The sequence below is a fragment of the Chanodichthys erythropterus genome, chromosome 5 (assembly GCF_024489055.1).
Source record: "Chanodichthys erythropterus isolate Z2021 chromosome 5, ASM2448905v1, whole genome shotgun sequence".
In the NCBI taxonomy this organism is placed as follows: domain Eukaryota; kingdom Metazoa; phylum Chordata; class Actinopteri; order Cypriniformes; family Xenocyprididae; genus Chanodichthys; species Chanodichthys erythropterus.
In genome coordinates, this window is record NC_090225.1 from 30128175 (window position 1) to 30142243 (window position 14069).

At 39.6% G+C, this 14069-nt stretch overlaps 1 protein-coding gene across 4 annotated transcripts in view; it reads left to right on the plus strand.

The window, feature by feature from the left end:
* The first annotated feature begins 415 nt into the window (after nt 1–415).
* hmgcll1 (3-hydroxymethyl-3-methylglutaryl-CoA lyase like 1) overlaps nt 416–14069 on the plus strand; it is a 51162-nt gene continuing 37508 nt past the window's right edge. The window contains exons 1-7 of one of the 4 annotated variants that reach the window (XM_067385449.1): nt 416–511; nt 8458–8535; nt 9541–9648; nt 9801–9896; nt 10192–10340; nt 12964–13027; nt 13325–13513. In XM_067385449.1, coding sequence (XP_067241550.1) covers nt 416–511; nt 8458–8535; nt 9541–9648; nt 9801–9896; nt 10192–10340; nt 12964–13027; nt 13325–13513 — 780 coding nt within the window. Of the gene's footprint in view, nt 512–8457; nt 8536–9540; nt 9649–9800; nt 9897–10191; nt 10341–12963; nt 13028–13324; nt 13514–14069 lie in introns of those variants that run through there. The other 3 variants (XM_067385451.1, XM_067385452.1, XM_067385453.1) reach the window with 3 other exon arrangements.

Consider the following 14069-nt stretch of genomic DNA (forward strand, 5'->3'; position numbering starts at 1 on the left):
CATGAGCTGCCTCAGTCACAGGAGATCAATCAAGGCAGCGTATTTCCCCGAAGCTGTAGATTTCCGCTGGGGAGGGGAGCCAAGGGCAGTAAAATAAGCAGCTTGTGGTTAGTCTTATTGTAGAGCCGAGAATCCCAGCGGGTCTCGTACTTCACATGGAGCTGTCAGTCTAAAGCTAACAAAATGCTGTCTAACGCCTTCAGTCTTCCCTCCCCCTCCCTACATCACTGCGCACAGGCAGGGATGCTGCTACCATGGTAACAGCTGAGTCATTCCGTGCCCTTTGAAACGATGCTGTCGGGCTCCTCCGGCTCTCTTTACTGCTCATGAAACAGTGTGAAGAAGCGCGTATGCGCTCTGATCACTACAGGTGTCATCCGGGAACAACGCTGGGCTAGCAGATCGCGCTAGCCAGATGGGTAACGTTTCTACCGCGGTCAAGCACTGCCTGAGCTATGAGACTTTCTTGCGGGATTATCCTTGGTTGCCACGGCTCCTGTGGGAAGAGAAGGTGGGGGTCTGTTTTTGCATGTGCAAGATTTATACATGGAAATATAGCAATGCAGTGGCGTAAAGAAGTAGCTACCCCACAATGAAAATAATCTCACCCTCGTGAAACACAGAGGCGTTAGACAGAGTATCCAACTGTCCTTACACATTATATGCATCATTTAGGACTGAAATTTAATATGTAATTCACTTTTCACCTCCACCGGAGCTCTCAAATCTTCTTTGTACTTGTGTTTAATTACAATATGGGGATTTTCGAAAACAGTAACGTTATTTTTGCCAAATGGCCATGTTTCCCACTTGAAAAGTTATGCATTTAAAAACACAACTGTAAATGACAAATGAAAAAATGAAAAATGATACTTTGGATTATATATATATATATATATATATATATATATATATATATATATATATATATATATATATATATATATATATATATAATAAAGGATTTACATTATTTAAATTATAATAATGTAATTTGTTAATTTAACTTCAACATCATCAAATGAATTATTTATAGGTGACCTAATTAAGTAGTCTCAAAGTGATTTGATAAGGTCCCCAAGCAGAATTTAATTATTTCAATTAGCTGACTCTTCAACAAACGGTTTACAAGCAATAGCACAGACAGTGTTAGAATGCTATGTGCCAAGTCCACACTTTTAAATAGTAAAAAAGCTGCACTTGAATGAAATGGTTCTAAATCAACATAATTGAACATTAAACATTATAAAGTATCCCCCTTTTCTCATCTTGCTCAAAAAGCACAATATAGCCTACTTAATTTCAATTTTTTTACTAAATTAAGTCTTATGCAAAGCATGCTGGGAACTACAGTTTCAGTTATGTCCATATCCAAAATCAGTTTTGAGTACTTGATTAGTTGAGATTTTAGAGAATTACATTAATCGGATGTACATTATACTATTTACAACTTAATTTCACCATAAACAAAAGCTAAATTAGCTATAACATGAAAGTAAAATTTTCACTTAGAATAAAACTAAAACCAACTTGTTAATTAATGCTTGATTTAGTGTGCTTACTATAAACAAAGACTTCTCTTAGAAAGACCTAAATGTTTATTGTGATGTCTTTTTAATATGCATCATATTTTCTGTTATATGTACTAACAAAAAACTAATGGAGACACTTTAGAATACTGATCCTTCATTAATGAATAACTACACAGGAACAGATGAGAAACGCAATATTGACATTCTAGTAGCTACTATTAACTAATAAGAAACTCTGATGAATGAATTAGTCAGTAACAGCTCTCAGTTGAATGTGGTTGTTCACTGTTAGCTAATCAGTAACTATTATTATTTACATTACATTATTGTACATTTTTTGGGTTTTTATAAGGTTTTGGATAGTACTGACTCAAGTGTTACTATATCATTCTACTTACTGGCCATTTGATACAGTATTCTAGACTGAACATCATGGTGTAACCCACTAATGAACAATCGTTACTACATCATTCTAAAGGAATTATTAATTATTTGGATCAGTATTCCACAGTGAAGAATTATATACAAAACCTTACAAAAATCTCAAAAGTTTACAATGATTTCAGTCATTACTAAAGAGTTATCATGCTTTTCACTTTAGAATACTGATCCAAGTAAACAGTAATACTTCAGTCATTACTAGTGGGTTACCATTAGCTTCACTTTAGAATTAATTATACATTATGCATTATTCACATAATTACGAGTCCGTTCTTAGTAGTCCTCCGGGAGGTATGAAAACTTGATGAGCTAATAGTGAACTACCATATTCATCTGAGCACTATTACTGTCTAATTAGTTAAACAGTTTTTTGTTAAGAGCAGTTTCTAGAATGTTAATATTGCATTATTGCATTCATTAAAGATGTAACAGTATTCTAAAGTGTTACCAAAATAATAAATAAACAAACAAATAAACAAGTAAACAAAATTAATATGTGTAGTCTAACACTAGACAGTATGTGTTCTGCCATCATCACTGGTGTCAAGTGTATTTTCACTTTCACTATTTAAACAGAATTGTTTCTTTTCTTTTTTTTTTCTTTTTTATTTTTTATATGGGCCATTCTACAGAATTGGTGCAAACTTCTGCCCAACAACCAAAAAATTAGCATTTAAATATTCAAATCTTAGATGGTTACTTTTATTATCGATTGAATCCCACAATGTATCCTCTGTCTCTGGTTCAGTCCTGGTGACCTAGTAGTCTGTCTAATTAGTAATGTCATTCACCTGTGCACAGTTAATCAAATTTGTTCTAGTATATATTCTCCCTGTGTCTTTCAGTTCTTTGTCCGATCTCATGGATGTATAATGTTTATGTTCGTGTGTATTTGCCTGTGTTACCTTCCTGTGTATATATTAAATACTGTGTTTTGGAATTCTCCCTTGTCGTGCGACTTACTAAACATACCATTACGTGACAGAAGATCGGACCAACACAATTAATTTTGCGGCATTTTCTTTTGTTTATTTATTTTTGTAACCATGGACATACCTGCTGTTGCCCTACTTTGCCTGGAGCGGAAGGACCGCTCCCTGGAGTCACACACCATGGATTTTTTGGAGTTGGCGTGCAACTAAAAAAATCCATGGTGTGTGACTCCAAGGAGCAGTCCTCGTGAAGATTTCGCCTCATGTGTGGAGTGAGTGCTGATAAACAACAACTCGGCATTCACTCTCGGCCCAGTAGAGCCTATCAGCACCCCTCCACCTTACCCAGCGCCCAGTCAGCTTACACCCAGCCAGACGGAGCTAAAGTCTGATTCCAGCACAGACACAGAGCCTGTGCCTGCTGCGGAGAAAGTGCCAGTGAGCCCTGCTGAGCTGTATTTCACCCCGGAGCCTGAGCCCAATATTATGTCCATGAGGGAGTTTGTTATACTTATTATACTCACAAGCACCTGCCGCTTCGTGTGACTATAATATGGATCCTGGGAACCTATTAGGTTATTTAGAGGAGGATTTAATAGACTGGTTTATAGAGGCTATTTCTGCAGACACCACTATGTCTTTCACCCCTGTATCTCCTGTGCTCCAAGTATCTCCTGTGCCCCCTGTATCTCCTGTGCTCCACATGTCTCTAGTGTCTGTGTCTTCGGATTGCCTGCCCATCCTCCCTCTCCCACCTCCTCTATTTAACCAGCATATTTCTTCAGCTACTGCTCCTCTGGTTCCTGTCTGCCCCTCATCTCATCCTCAGCTGTCTCCGTGCAGTACTGCGGATTCGCTGTGGGGCTTCCAGTCCCCAGCATCACCTTGGCATGAGGATCCCCTGTCTCTGCCTCTAGTCACAGAGCCCCAGACTCCACCTTGGCCCTTTGACCCATCGGCTCCGCCATGGCTCAATGCACCCTCAACTCTACAGTGGCCCTTCATCCCACCTGCTCCACCAGGCTTCCTCGTCCCACCGGCTGCGCCTTAGTGAGGCATCGCACTGGGTTCCACCTCGGGATTTCTGGCTGCCGGTTGCACCTCTGCCTTCCATCCCTTCGGCTCCACTGGGTTCTGCCTTCCCTCCAGCTCCTCTGTTAACCTTGGTTAGCACTGGCTCTGCTGTGGTCTTCCGGATCCCCATCTCTGTCATGGTCCCATGAGCTGTCAGCTCCACCTTGGCCTTCCGGACCTTCTGTGTCACCCAGGCTCCATGTCTCTTCAGCTCCGTCTGGTTTTCTACTGCAGCTGGCAGCGTTGCAGGAGAAAGCCCCCCTGGTTCGATCGACCAAGCCTCCACCATAGCTTTTCCCTCCTGCGCCGCCACCAAGGAACATCATGCTGACAGTGGCCTGGGTCATCATCAGGCCCCTTCTGCTCCTGGTTGTTCTCTGGCTCCTCCCACCCTCCACTCCCCCATGGACTCATTTTTTTGACTTGTTTTTGTTTTTCCTTTCCTCTGCTCCTCGCCTTCCTCCAGAGTCCCCGTCCTCCCTCCTAAGTTGTTCCATTTATACAGCATGAGGACACACTGTCACATGTATCCTCTGTCTTGTGTGTTTTTGGTTCAGTCCTGGTGACCTATTTTTTCCCCAGTTTGTCTAATTAGTAATGTCATTCACCTGTGCACAATAAATCACATTTGTTCTTGTATATATTCTCCCTGTGTCTTTCAGTTCTTTGTCCGATCTCGTGGATTTATAACGTTTATGTTCGTGTGTGGATTTGCCTGTGTTACCTTCCTGTGTATATATTAAATACTGTGCTTTGGAATTCTCCCTTGTCATGTGACTTACTAAACATACCATTACGTGACAGAAGATCGGACCAACACAATTAATTTTGCAGCGTTTTCTTTTGTCTATTTATTTTCGTAAGCATGGACATACCTGCTGTTGCCCTGCTTTGCCTGGAGCAGAAGGATCACTCCCTGGAGTCACACACCATGGATTTTTTGGAGTTGGCGTGCAACTAAAAAAATCCATGGTGTGTGACTCCAAGGAGCAGTCCTCGTGAAGATTTCGCCTCATGTGTGGAGTGAGTGCTGATAAACAACAACTCAGTATTCACTCTCGGCCCAGTAGAGCCTATCAGCACCCCTCCACCTTACCCAGCGCCCAGTCAGCTTACCAGTGAGCCCTGCTGAGCTGTATTTCACCCCGGAGCCTGAGCCCAATATTATGTCCATGAGGGAGTTTGTTATACTTATTATACTCACAAGCACCTGCCGCTTCGTGTGACTATAATATGGATCCTGAGAACCTATTAGGTTATTTAGAGGAGGATTTAATAGACTGGTTTACAGAGGCTATTTCTGCAGACAGCCCTATGTCTTTCACCCCTGTATCTCCTGTGCTCCAAGTATCTCCAGTGCCCCTGTATCTCCTGTGCTCCACATGTCTCTAGTGTCATCTGTGTCTTCGGATTGCCTGCCCATCCTCCCTCTCCCACCTCCTCTATTTAACCAGCATATTTCTTCAGCTACTTCTCCTCTGGTATCTGTCTGCTCCTCAACTCATTCCATCATCGGCTCCGCCATGGCTCAATGCACCCTCAGCCCTACAGTAGCCCGTCATCCCACCCGCTCCACCCGGCTTCCTCGTCCCACCGGCTGCGCCTTAGTAAGGCATCGCACTGGGTTCCACCTCGGGATTTCTGGCTGCTGGTTGCACCTCTGCCTTCCATCCCTCCGGCTCCACTGGGCTCTGCCTTCCCTCCGGCTCCTCTGTTATCCTTGGTCGCACCGGCTCTGCTGTGGTCTTCCGGATCCCCATCTCTGTCATGGTCCCAGGAGCTGTCAGCTCCACCTTGGCCTTCCGGACCTTCTGTGTCACCCAGGCTCCATGTCTCTTCAGCTCCGTCTGGTTTTCTACCGCAGCTGGCAGCGTTGCAGGAGAAAGCCCCCCTGGTTCGATTGACCAAGCCTCCAACATCATGCTGACTGTGGCCTGGGTCATCATCAGGCCTCTTCTTCTACTGGTTGTCCTCTGGCTCCTCCCACCCTCCACTCCCACATGGATTAATTTTTTGGACTTGTTTTTTGTTTTTCCCTTCCGCTGCTCCTCCCTCTTCAGTTGTTCCATTTATACAGCACGAGGACACACTGTCACATGTATCCTCTGTCTTGTGTGTTTTTGGTTAAGTCCTGGTGACCTAGTTTTCCCCCAGTTTGTCTAATTAGTAATGTCATTCACCTGTGCCATGTTAATTGCTCCTCATTTTTTCTAGTTTAAAATATCAGTAAGATTAATATATATAAAATCATCATTTACTGGATACTTTCAATGGGCTGTCCCGAACCCTAACCCCTAAATTTGTGAAAATTATATTGAACATTTTTTTGCAGTTTTTTCCACTGTTGTTTTTAAATATATATTCTTTGATTATTTTTTTTTTTTTAAATGAAGTTAAAAAATATTTATTTTATATTTATATTTTTAAATCATGACACTTTGTGTAAAAGATAAATGTCCCACATTTTCATGTCACTTCCGAAAATGTATGTTTTAGTCCATTGGCTGAATCCAAACTTCTACATTTTTGATCAGGAAATATTCCTGTGTCCCTAGCTTTCATAGTCTCTCTTTCATAGTAGATAGGTAACATCATTGAGTTAAATGTGTTCAAATGTCTGAAAATCTCTGTGTAACTTTAAGGAACATCACTAACCAAACACCTTTTTTTCAAACCACGAGATCTGACAAAGAACTGAAAGACACAGGGAGAATATATACTAGAACAAATGTGATTAATTGTGCACAGGTGAATGACACCTGCAATTAAGCAAACCTTTTTGGGTGTTATTCCATTAAATTTAGTTTTTATGTTTGTAAAACTGTTCAGAACTGTGTTATCTAACCATGTGCTGATTAGCATCTTTGAGCTCAAAAGTATCTAAAATTGTCACAAGTGAAAATTCACCACATTTTTCAGTCGTGACTATTTTGGTAGTGAACATATAATCATTTATTTAGGGGAAATAAACAAAATTTTAGTACAGTTATGCAAATCATTAGTATTTTAATATGTTTTAGTAGTGTTTTGAGAGTTAAAATTCTGTAATGTTTTGTGGTCACTACCAACACATTGCTGTCACTACTGAAAATGTGCAGTCATGACCGAAACATGGGACGTTTTGTCAAAAATCAAGTATATTGAATGATCAACTAAGATGTTATTATAGTGTTTGGTTCAATGTATATTCAAACTAATGAATACTTAACTTTGAAATCAATATGATAAACTTTATGCCTTTTACAAAGAAAGATTGGATTTAAAAAAAAAATAAATAAAAAAATAATGTACACTTGAAATATTGTTGCAATTGCAATTGTTATTGGTTTACCTGTGAAAACTTTTTGTAAAATAAATTTACAAGGTAGATGTAAACAAAATCAATGTAACCCTTCTTATTAAATTATTCATCATTGTGTTTTGGAAGTGACAAATTTAAGGAGAGGAAAAATTTTCCAAAACTTTCTGAAAATACAATATGAGAATTAACTGCACGATTTCTAGAAATGTGTACGTTGGATATTATACAATTTGCATACATACAAAATTTGTTGAAAAAGACATTTCCAACTCTGACTATTAGAAACAGTTCTGTAGAATGGCCCATATAGGGAGTGTTATATACTTTTTTAAAAACTGAACAAAACAGGTTTAAACCAGAAACCATGATATTAAACCAATGTAAAAATGACATGGTCATTTCACTTTTTTCAGATATATTTGTTTTTTCTTAAATTAAGCTTCTCTCCCAGTTTAGGCTTAAAAGTTCCACTTGAAATTGCAGAACAGAAATGTTTTAAACATACAAAGACAGCTAAAGTGTCTTGGTCTAATTTATTTCACTGATAAGAATAAAATGCTTGATCCATTTCTAGCGGAGCCTGTATTTCTGGCTTGAGCGGTGAGTTAAAAGAGAGCGAGTTTGATTTATAAGTGAATTTAATAGGTCGTCCTATGCAGGCCTGGGGTGATAACGGGAAAAACCGCTCCAGTTCTCCTTTGCCTACCCAGTGCACACTGTCAGAAACTTCTTAAAAAGAAGTTTGTTATCGTTCCTTTCACACATCCATTTCCTCCCTCCGTGACAGCACATTTAAATCAAACTCAGCTCTAAAGAAACTTATGTAGGTTATGTGCGGTTCCTCAAAGCCAGCGTTTCAGTATCAAGAGGCTGAGATTTTACAGCCGTTCAAATCTTCTATAAACACAGCATTGGCCCTTGGAAATGCTACTCCCCGAATTCAAAGGTTAAGCTTTGGTTTTACAATTGTAAGAGAGGAAATGCTTGTTTCCAATGCACATTATGTCATAAATGACCTGGCAAGGATTCGAAGACCAGATTCAAAACATGAAGTTGTACGCACCATTTGACAGGAAGCACTGCACAGAGGATGTGTCAATCCACCTCTCAGATTTTCCGTACAGCTCTGTGAAATTGTTATATGTTCCTTCCTTCCTCATTGTTTTTCAATTTACAGTGTTCTGAACTGCCTAAGCTTCCACTTCATGTCAAAATTGTAGAGGTTGGACCAAGAGATGGGCTTCAAAATGAGAAGGTAGAGATTTCACGATTCTAAACTGCTTGAAGCATGTGGTTTAGTATGTGTATCATTAGCATTCTCTTTTGAAATTAAAGAAAAAATTGCAACATAACAAACCAAAAGGCATAAATATATTGAGTGGTTGTGATATCCAGAGAACCACATATGGTTCACATTTTTCAATGAAGACAAACATACAGGAAACATGATAGTTCATCAATTACATGTTTTATTTGGACACAGAATGATTTAGCCAACACAGGCTTACACACAATACACTGCATTATTTAGCTGAAATGAAGACTTGTGACAGTAAAACACCAAAAACTTTTATTCCTTTACATTTTCAGTGACTTGCACGTTCCCACGTTGCACATTACTGTTTTATAACCTCAAAACACTTCTACCATAATGCAACGATTTGTAAACCACTTTTGACATTTGTATCACATTTTCTACCATGGTAAACTTGCTCGGCAGCTCCCCTGGTACAGGTTTGGGGACCACTCGTTTGCGAGTCTCATGAAACACCATAAAAGAGCTTTGTTGGCATTGTTGCTTCAGCAAATATGTTTTTATTTCACGTTTGCTATCGGTTATGTTTAGTGCAGGGTTGTCTGTCATTTTTAAATGCGATAAAGCATTAACATTTCATTTCTAAACTGCTGTGAATGGTACAACAACCAACATAAAAATATATATATTTGTATGTGCACTTATAAACATGCTCATGGCATCACTCGCTGGACATTTCACTTTGAAAGTGTTGTGAATGGGCAAGAAGCAATGAAATATCATTTTGTAGAAATGTTGCAACAGGCATGTTTTTCCATTGAGCCTGGTTTGAATTTAGCAGGTACTGTCTTATTGTATATATTCACAGGAAAACTATTCATTCAGTGATAGTGGCAAATAAATTATTCATCTCAATAGCATGGTGCTGTTGTGGCTCACAGATGTGCACGCTCCCTGGATGCGTTCATAGAAACCTAAGGCTTTTGCGTCATTGTGTTTCTGCAGGAAATAGTGCCGACAGAAGTCAAAATCCAGCTGATTGACATGCTCTCTCAGACCGGGCTGCCTGTGATCGAAGCCACTAGCTTTGTGTCTTCAAAGTGGGTAGCTCAGGTAATAAGGGGCTACTGTACTCTTCAGGAGCGTGTTGACATATACCCTTTGACTTTTCTATCTGCACAAAAGCACTGGGTTTGGTATTAATGTTCAAAAACTACATTTGTGGGAAAAGTTTGAGTATAAATTCTTGATGGTTTGTTTCTCAGATGGCAGACCACAGTGCAGTGTTGAAAGGGATTAAAAGGTCTCCTGACGTAAGATACCCTGTCCTGACTCCCAATATTCAGGGCTTCCAGGCAGCTGTAAGTAAATATTTGCATCATTTACATTTATTTACAAGTGACATTTCCAATTTACCGTCCATGCCAGGTCAATGATGTTTTTCGTGTATAATAAACCACTTTATTTATGCATGCGCTCTGCCTACGCATCCACTGCCCCTTTACCTTACATAAGTGAGCAACCTTTGCATATCATACCATGTATTTGTAAATGTTTAGCCCATTTCTGTTAATTGCTTTCCTTGCTAATCAAGCAAGTTGTACTCACAAGCCAACATCTATAAGCACAAACTTGATTAAATGTTTCCTGTTAAAGGTTGCAGCAGGAGCTACTGAAGTGGCAGTGTTTGGTTCCGCCTCAGAGACTTTTAGCAGGAAGAACATCAACTGCTCCATAGAGGAGAGTTTGCAGAGGTTTGAGCAGGTCATCTCTGCAGCCAAACAGGAAGGCATACCAGTGCGAGGGTGTGTTTCATGGACACCAGCTTCCTTCTAAGTATTTAGGCCAGTGCTCGTTATGTGCTTTGACACTAATATTGAAAGGAAATCAGGTCAGCATTCATAACACATTATGACTGGAATGTTTAAATTAAGTTCCAAACATAGTTTCGGGAGAAGCCAAATCATTCAGTCCTTTCCCGAGCCTTGGGTTCGAGCCTCCTTCGAGGACAGCAAGCCAAATCCATTTACCATTGCCAACTATTAAGACTGGATGGGCAGGCGAAGTTTTGAAACAAAAGGGGGCTGGTACATGGAGTGAATAAAGGACCAGTAGATGTATGATTGATTGATTGATTGATTGATTGTAATCATGAGTGGACTAATATGAAATTGAACGTATTTTGGGGGTATCTGGGGGAACAGATTAAACATGCACCAACCCAGTGCATTCTTACTGAGCATAATCAAAGTATCCAGAATCCACAAAGTACATTGCAGACATTCAATTTTTGCAGAAATAAAGTTATCTGCAGATTTCTTTCAGAGCAGATTCTGTCCATAAGCTGCCACTATTGTACTCCGTAGGGTCACCTGTACTGAATGCTTCATAAATTAAGCTAAAATACAGATTATATATATATATATATATATATATATATATATATATATATATATATATATATATATATATATATATATATATATATATATATATACCTCATGTTACATATATACAATTATAGCTGCAAGCAGCAATTAAGGAGACAATCACAAAGAAGGCACAATAAGTGATGCCACCATAGCATAACCATAATTTCTTCAAAATTCAAAATGGCTGACGCCCAAAATGGCTAACACAGGAATACTGGAAATCATTGGAATTAAATATCATTGGATTAACTTTTATGATTTTTGAGCAGACGTTATAAGCAAAAATAGCCATTTTTCATATCTCCAGACCACTTGGTGGCGCTGTGCTGAAATGCTGCACTCAGATCATGCTTGTGAGGACATGTTCCAAGTTTGGTCCAAATGCGATAAAGCGTTTTGCAGATACATCTATTTTTGCAAACTCTACATAAAATTCCTTCAAAAATTTTTTTTTGAGAATGGTTGGAGTTATCAAAAAGCTTTTAATAACTTTTTTCCAGCATGGTCTAAAGATGATGTGAGCCAATTTTAATGAAAATCGGATAAACCGTATAGGACGAGCTCGAAAAAGTAGTTTTTTCCCCACAGTATTTATTTCATAACGGGAAAAGGCAGTCGAATTGTCATGAACTAAGGAATCAGAGAATTTCGTTTCTAGCCCTTACGGTTCGAAAGTTATTAGGATAAAAGTGAGTGAACGCTAGAGGGATTGAGATAAAGATTACAATTTAGCTGTGGTTAATGTTGGAACTTTCCTCTCTCAGTGTGCCAAATTTCATAACCTCCCTGCAAGCGGTTCTATGGGCTGCCATAGACAACCAGAGGGGAAGAAGAAGAAGAAATGTAACAATAATAATAATAATAATAATGATAAAGTATATGCCTGAGCTACCAACATACTGTAATACCACTGTGTAAGATAATTTAGGGGCCGTTCACACAGAACGCATTTTTTCATTCGGCTGCGCTACTTTTCCATTGTTTTTTTTTTAATGTAAACACACGATAGACGGACATATTTAACTGTTGCACTTGCGTCTCACATCTTTTGCAGAGTCTTGCGCATGACACGGCAAGTTAAAATAAGTTCCACTTTTAAAAAATGCATCTTTTCACTTTTTTCGTTACACTGACCTGCGTCTTGCATTTTTAACAGCAAAAACGAGCTCTGTATGAACCGGCCCTTAGACTGCAGTACTGATGTTTTCAGGAGCCACTGGTTATATAAGCAAGTTCCAAGACTGATCTTTGGTTTAACCAAAAGGTCAGCGGTTTCTTTTATTGTTGTACTTATATTTTTGGACTGTTCTCCTTTGAGGTTTTGAGATGGGGCACCAGAGCAGCATGAAATTATTCCAGAATTAATGAGTAAATAATTCAAGTTCCAGATGTGCATGCAGTGTGGTGCTTTGTATCAGTTACAAGTACAAGTCCAGATGTGTCCAGATTTTTTAGTCTTTGCTTTTTATGGAGTAAAAAACAAAAATGACAGAGAGCAGTCACTTCAGTCTGACGATCTCATTCTGGCAAATGTGACTCAACGCCTAATGTTCAAGAAGAGACTCTGCGGAAATTCTGGTAGCACACAGAAGTATCGTCTGACAACCACAAACCCAAGAGAAACATTTTCAACTTTTCACGTGTTTGTTCACTGCTTCTAACAGAACATGTTTCCTTCACATATGGAAAGCACATATAGCTTGTATGTTGCTCTCTAGCACCATTGCTCATTCCCACTGTCAGCACTATTGGTACTATTTGTCACAACCGTTTGACACCAACCATATGTTTAGCCTGCTGCTGAACATTTTGTTGTATTCCGTGATAGATGGAATCTGGCCGCTGTGGACTGCTCAACTTGTGGTTGCAGAGTTAAACGGCACTTGGCGTTATTTCACCTATGTTGCATGACTGTTGGTACTGTCAAAGCACAAAGCTATACATCCTACAACTTATGCTGAACCTCACCTCTCACTATTCTTTCTCTTCTTTCCAGGTATGTTTCCTGTGCTCTCGGCTGTCCGTATGAAGGACAAGTAAAACCGTCACAAGTCACAAAGGTATTGACATAGCATCGTTCAGTCTGAATGTATAACAGCCCGAAGCTAAATTAAATGGGCCTTCCAGTATGTGATAAATCTCACTGGGTGTTGAGTTCTCTGCATATTTTTTCTTCCCACAATTTTCATAGTCCCACAAGGCCCTTATTACGATGTTTGCTAAAAACCTGCATGACGCTGAAACCCGGCAGTGCTTTTCTAACGCTCAGAATGAGCTCTCTGTGTGCACGCCTTCATCTTGTTTATATTTCCAGAGGGGATAGTGTTTTTTCATGGCTTTCCTCTGTTCCGGCCCAGGTGGCAAAGCGGTTGTTTGAGCTGGGCTGTTATGAGGTATCCCTGGGGGACACCATTGGCGTAGGCACTGCGGGCTCCATGGCCAAGATGCTGAGCGATGTGTTGACAGAGGTGCCCGTCAGCGCACTGGCGGTGCACTGCCATGACACTTACGGTCAAGCGCTGCCCAACATTCTCATTGCTCTGCAGGTGAGGGCCATTACTGTGGTCATGAGGTATCTTGTTCATACATGCACAAGGGTTTTAGGAGAAAAAAAAAAAGAAAAAAAAAGTAATCTATAGAGTCACCTATCACAATAAAACAGCATATGTGCAGAGATAACTGCATCAGGTCCTTTCAGACATTGAATGCATACATATCCTGCTCACCCATTGTTGCATTTTTGAACACAATTCATAATGCAACACAATCACACATCACATTCTCAACATGCCATGGGCAATATAGAAGAAAAGAGCATGAATTGTTTTCTTCTATGGTCAGCTTGACTACAGTGAAGACTACACTTTATAATGCAACAACAACTACACATTGCAATATAAATGTTGCCACAAGGCGCTACGACTTCTTACCTAATAAAACACACAGTTTAATAGCACAGGCATTTGAAGGTAACGCTGTTGCCCCCTGAAGTTCTGAATTTGTCTGTACCACAAAAATTTAAGGATCACAAAAGAAGTATGTGAATGACAATGCATTGGTAAAACATTCACATCTGACTCTGTGTACTTGTGTAATCACAAC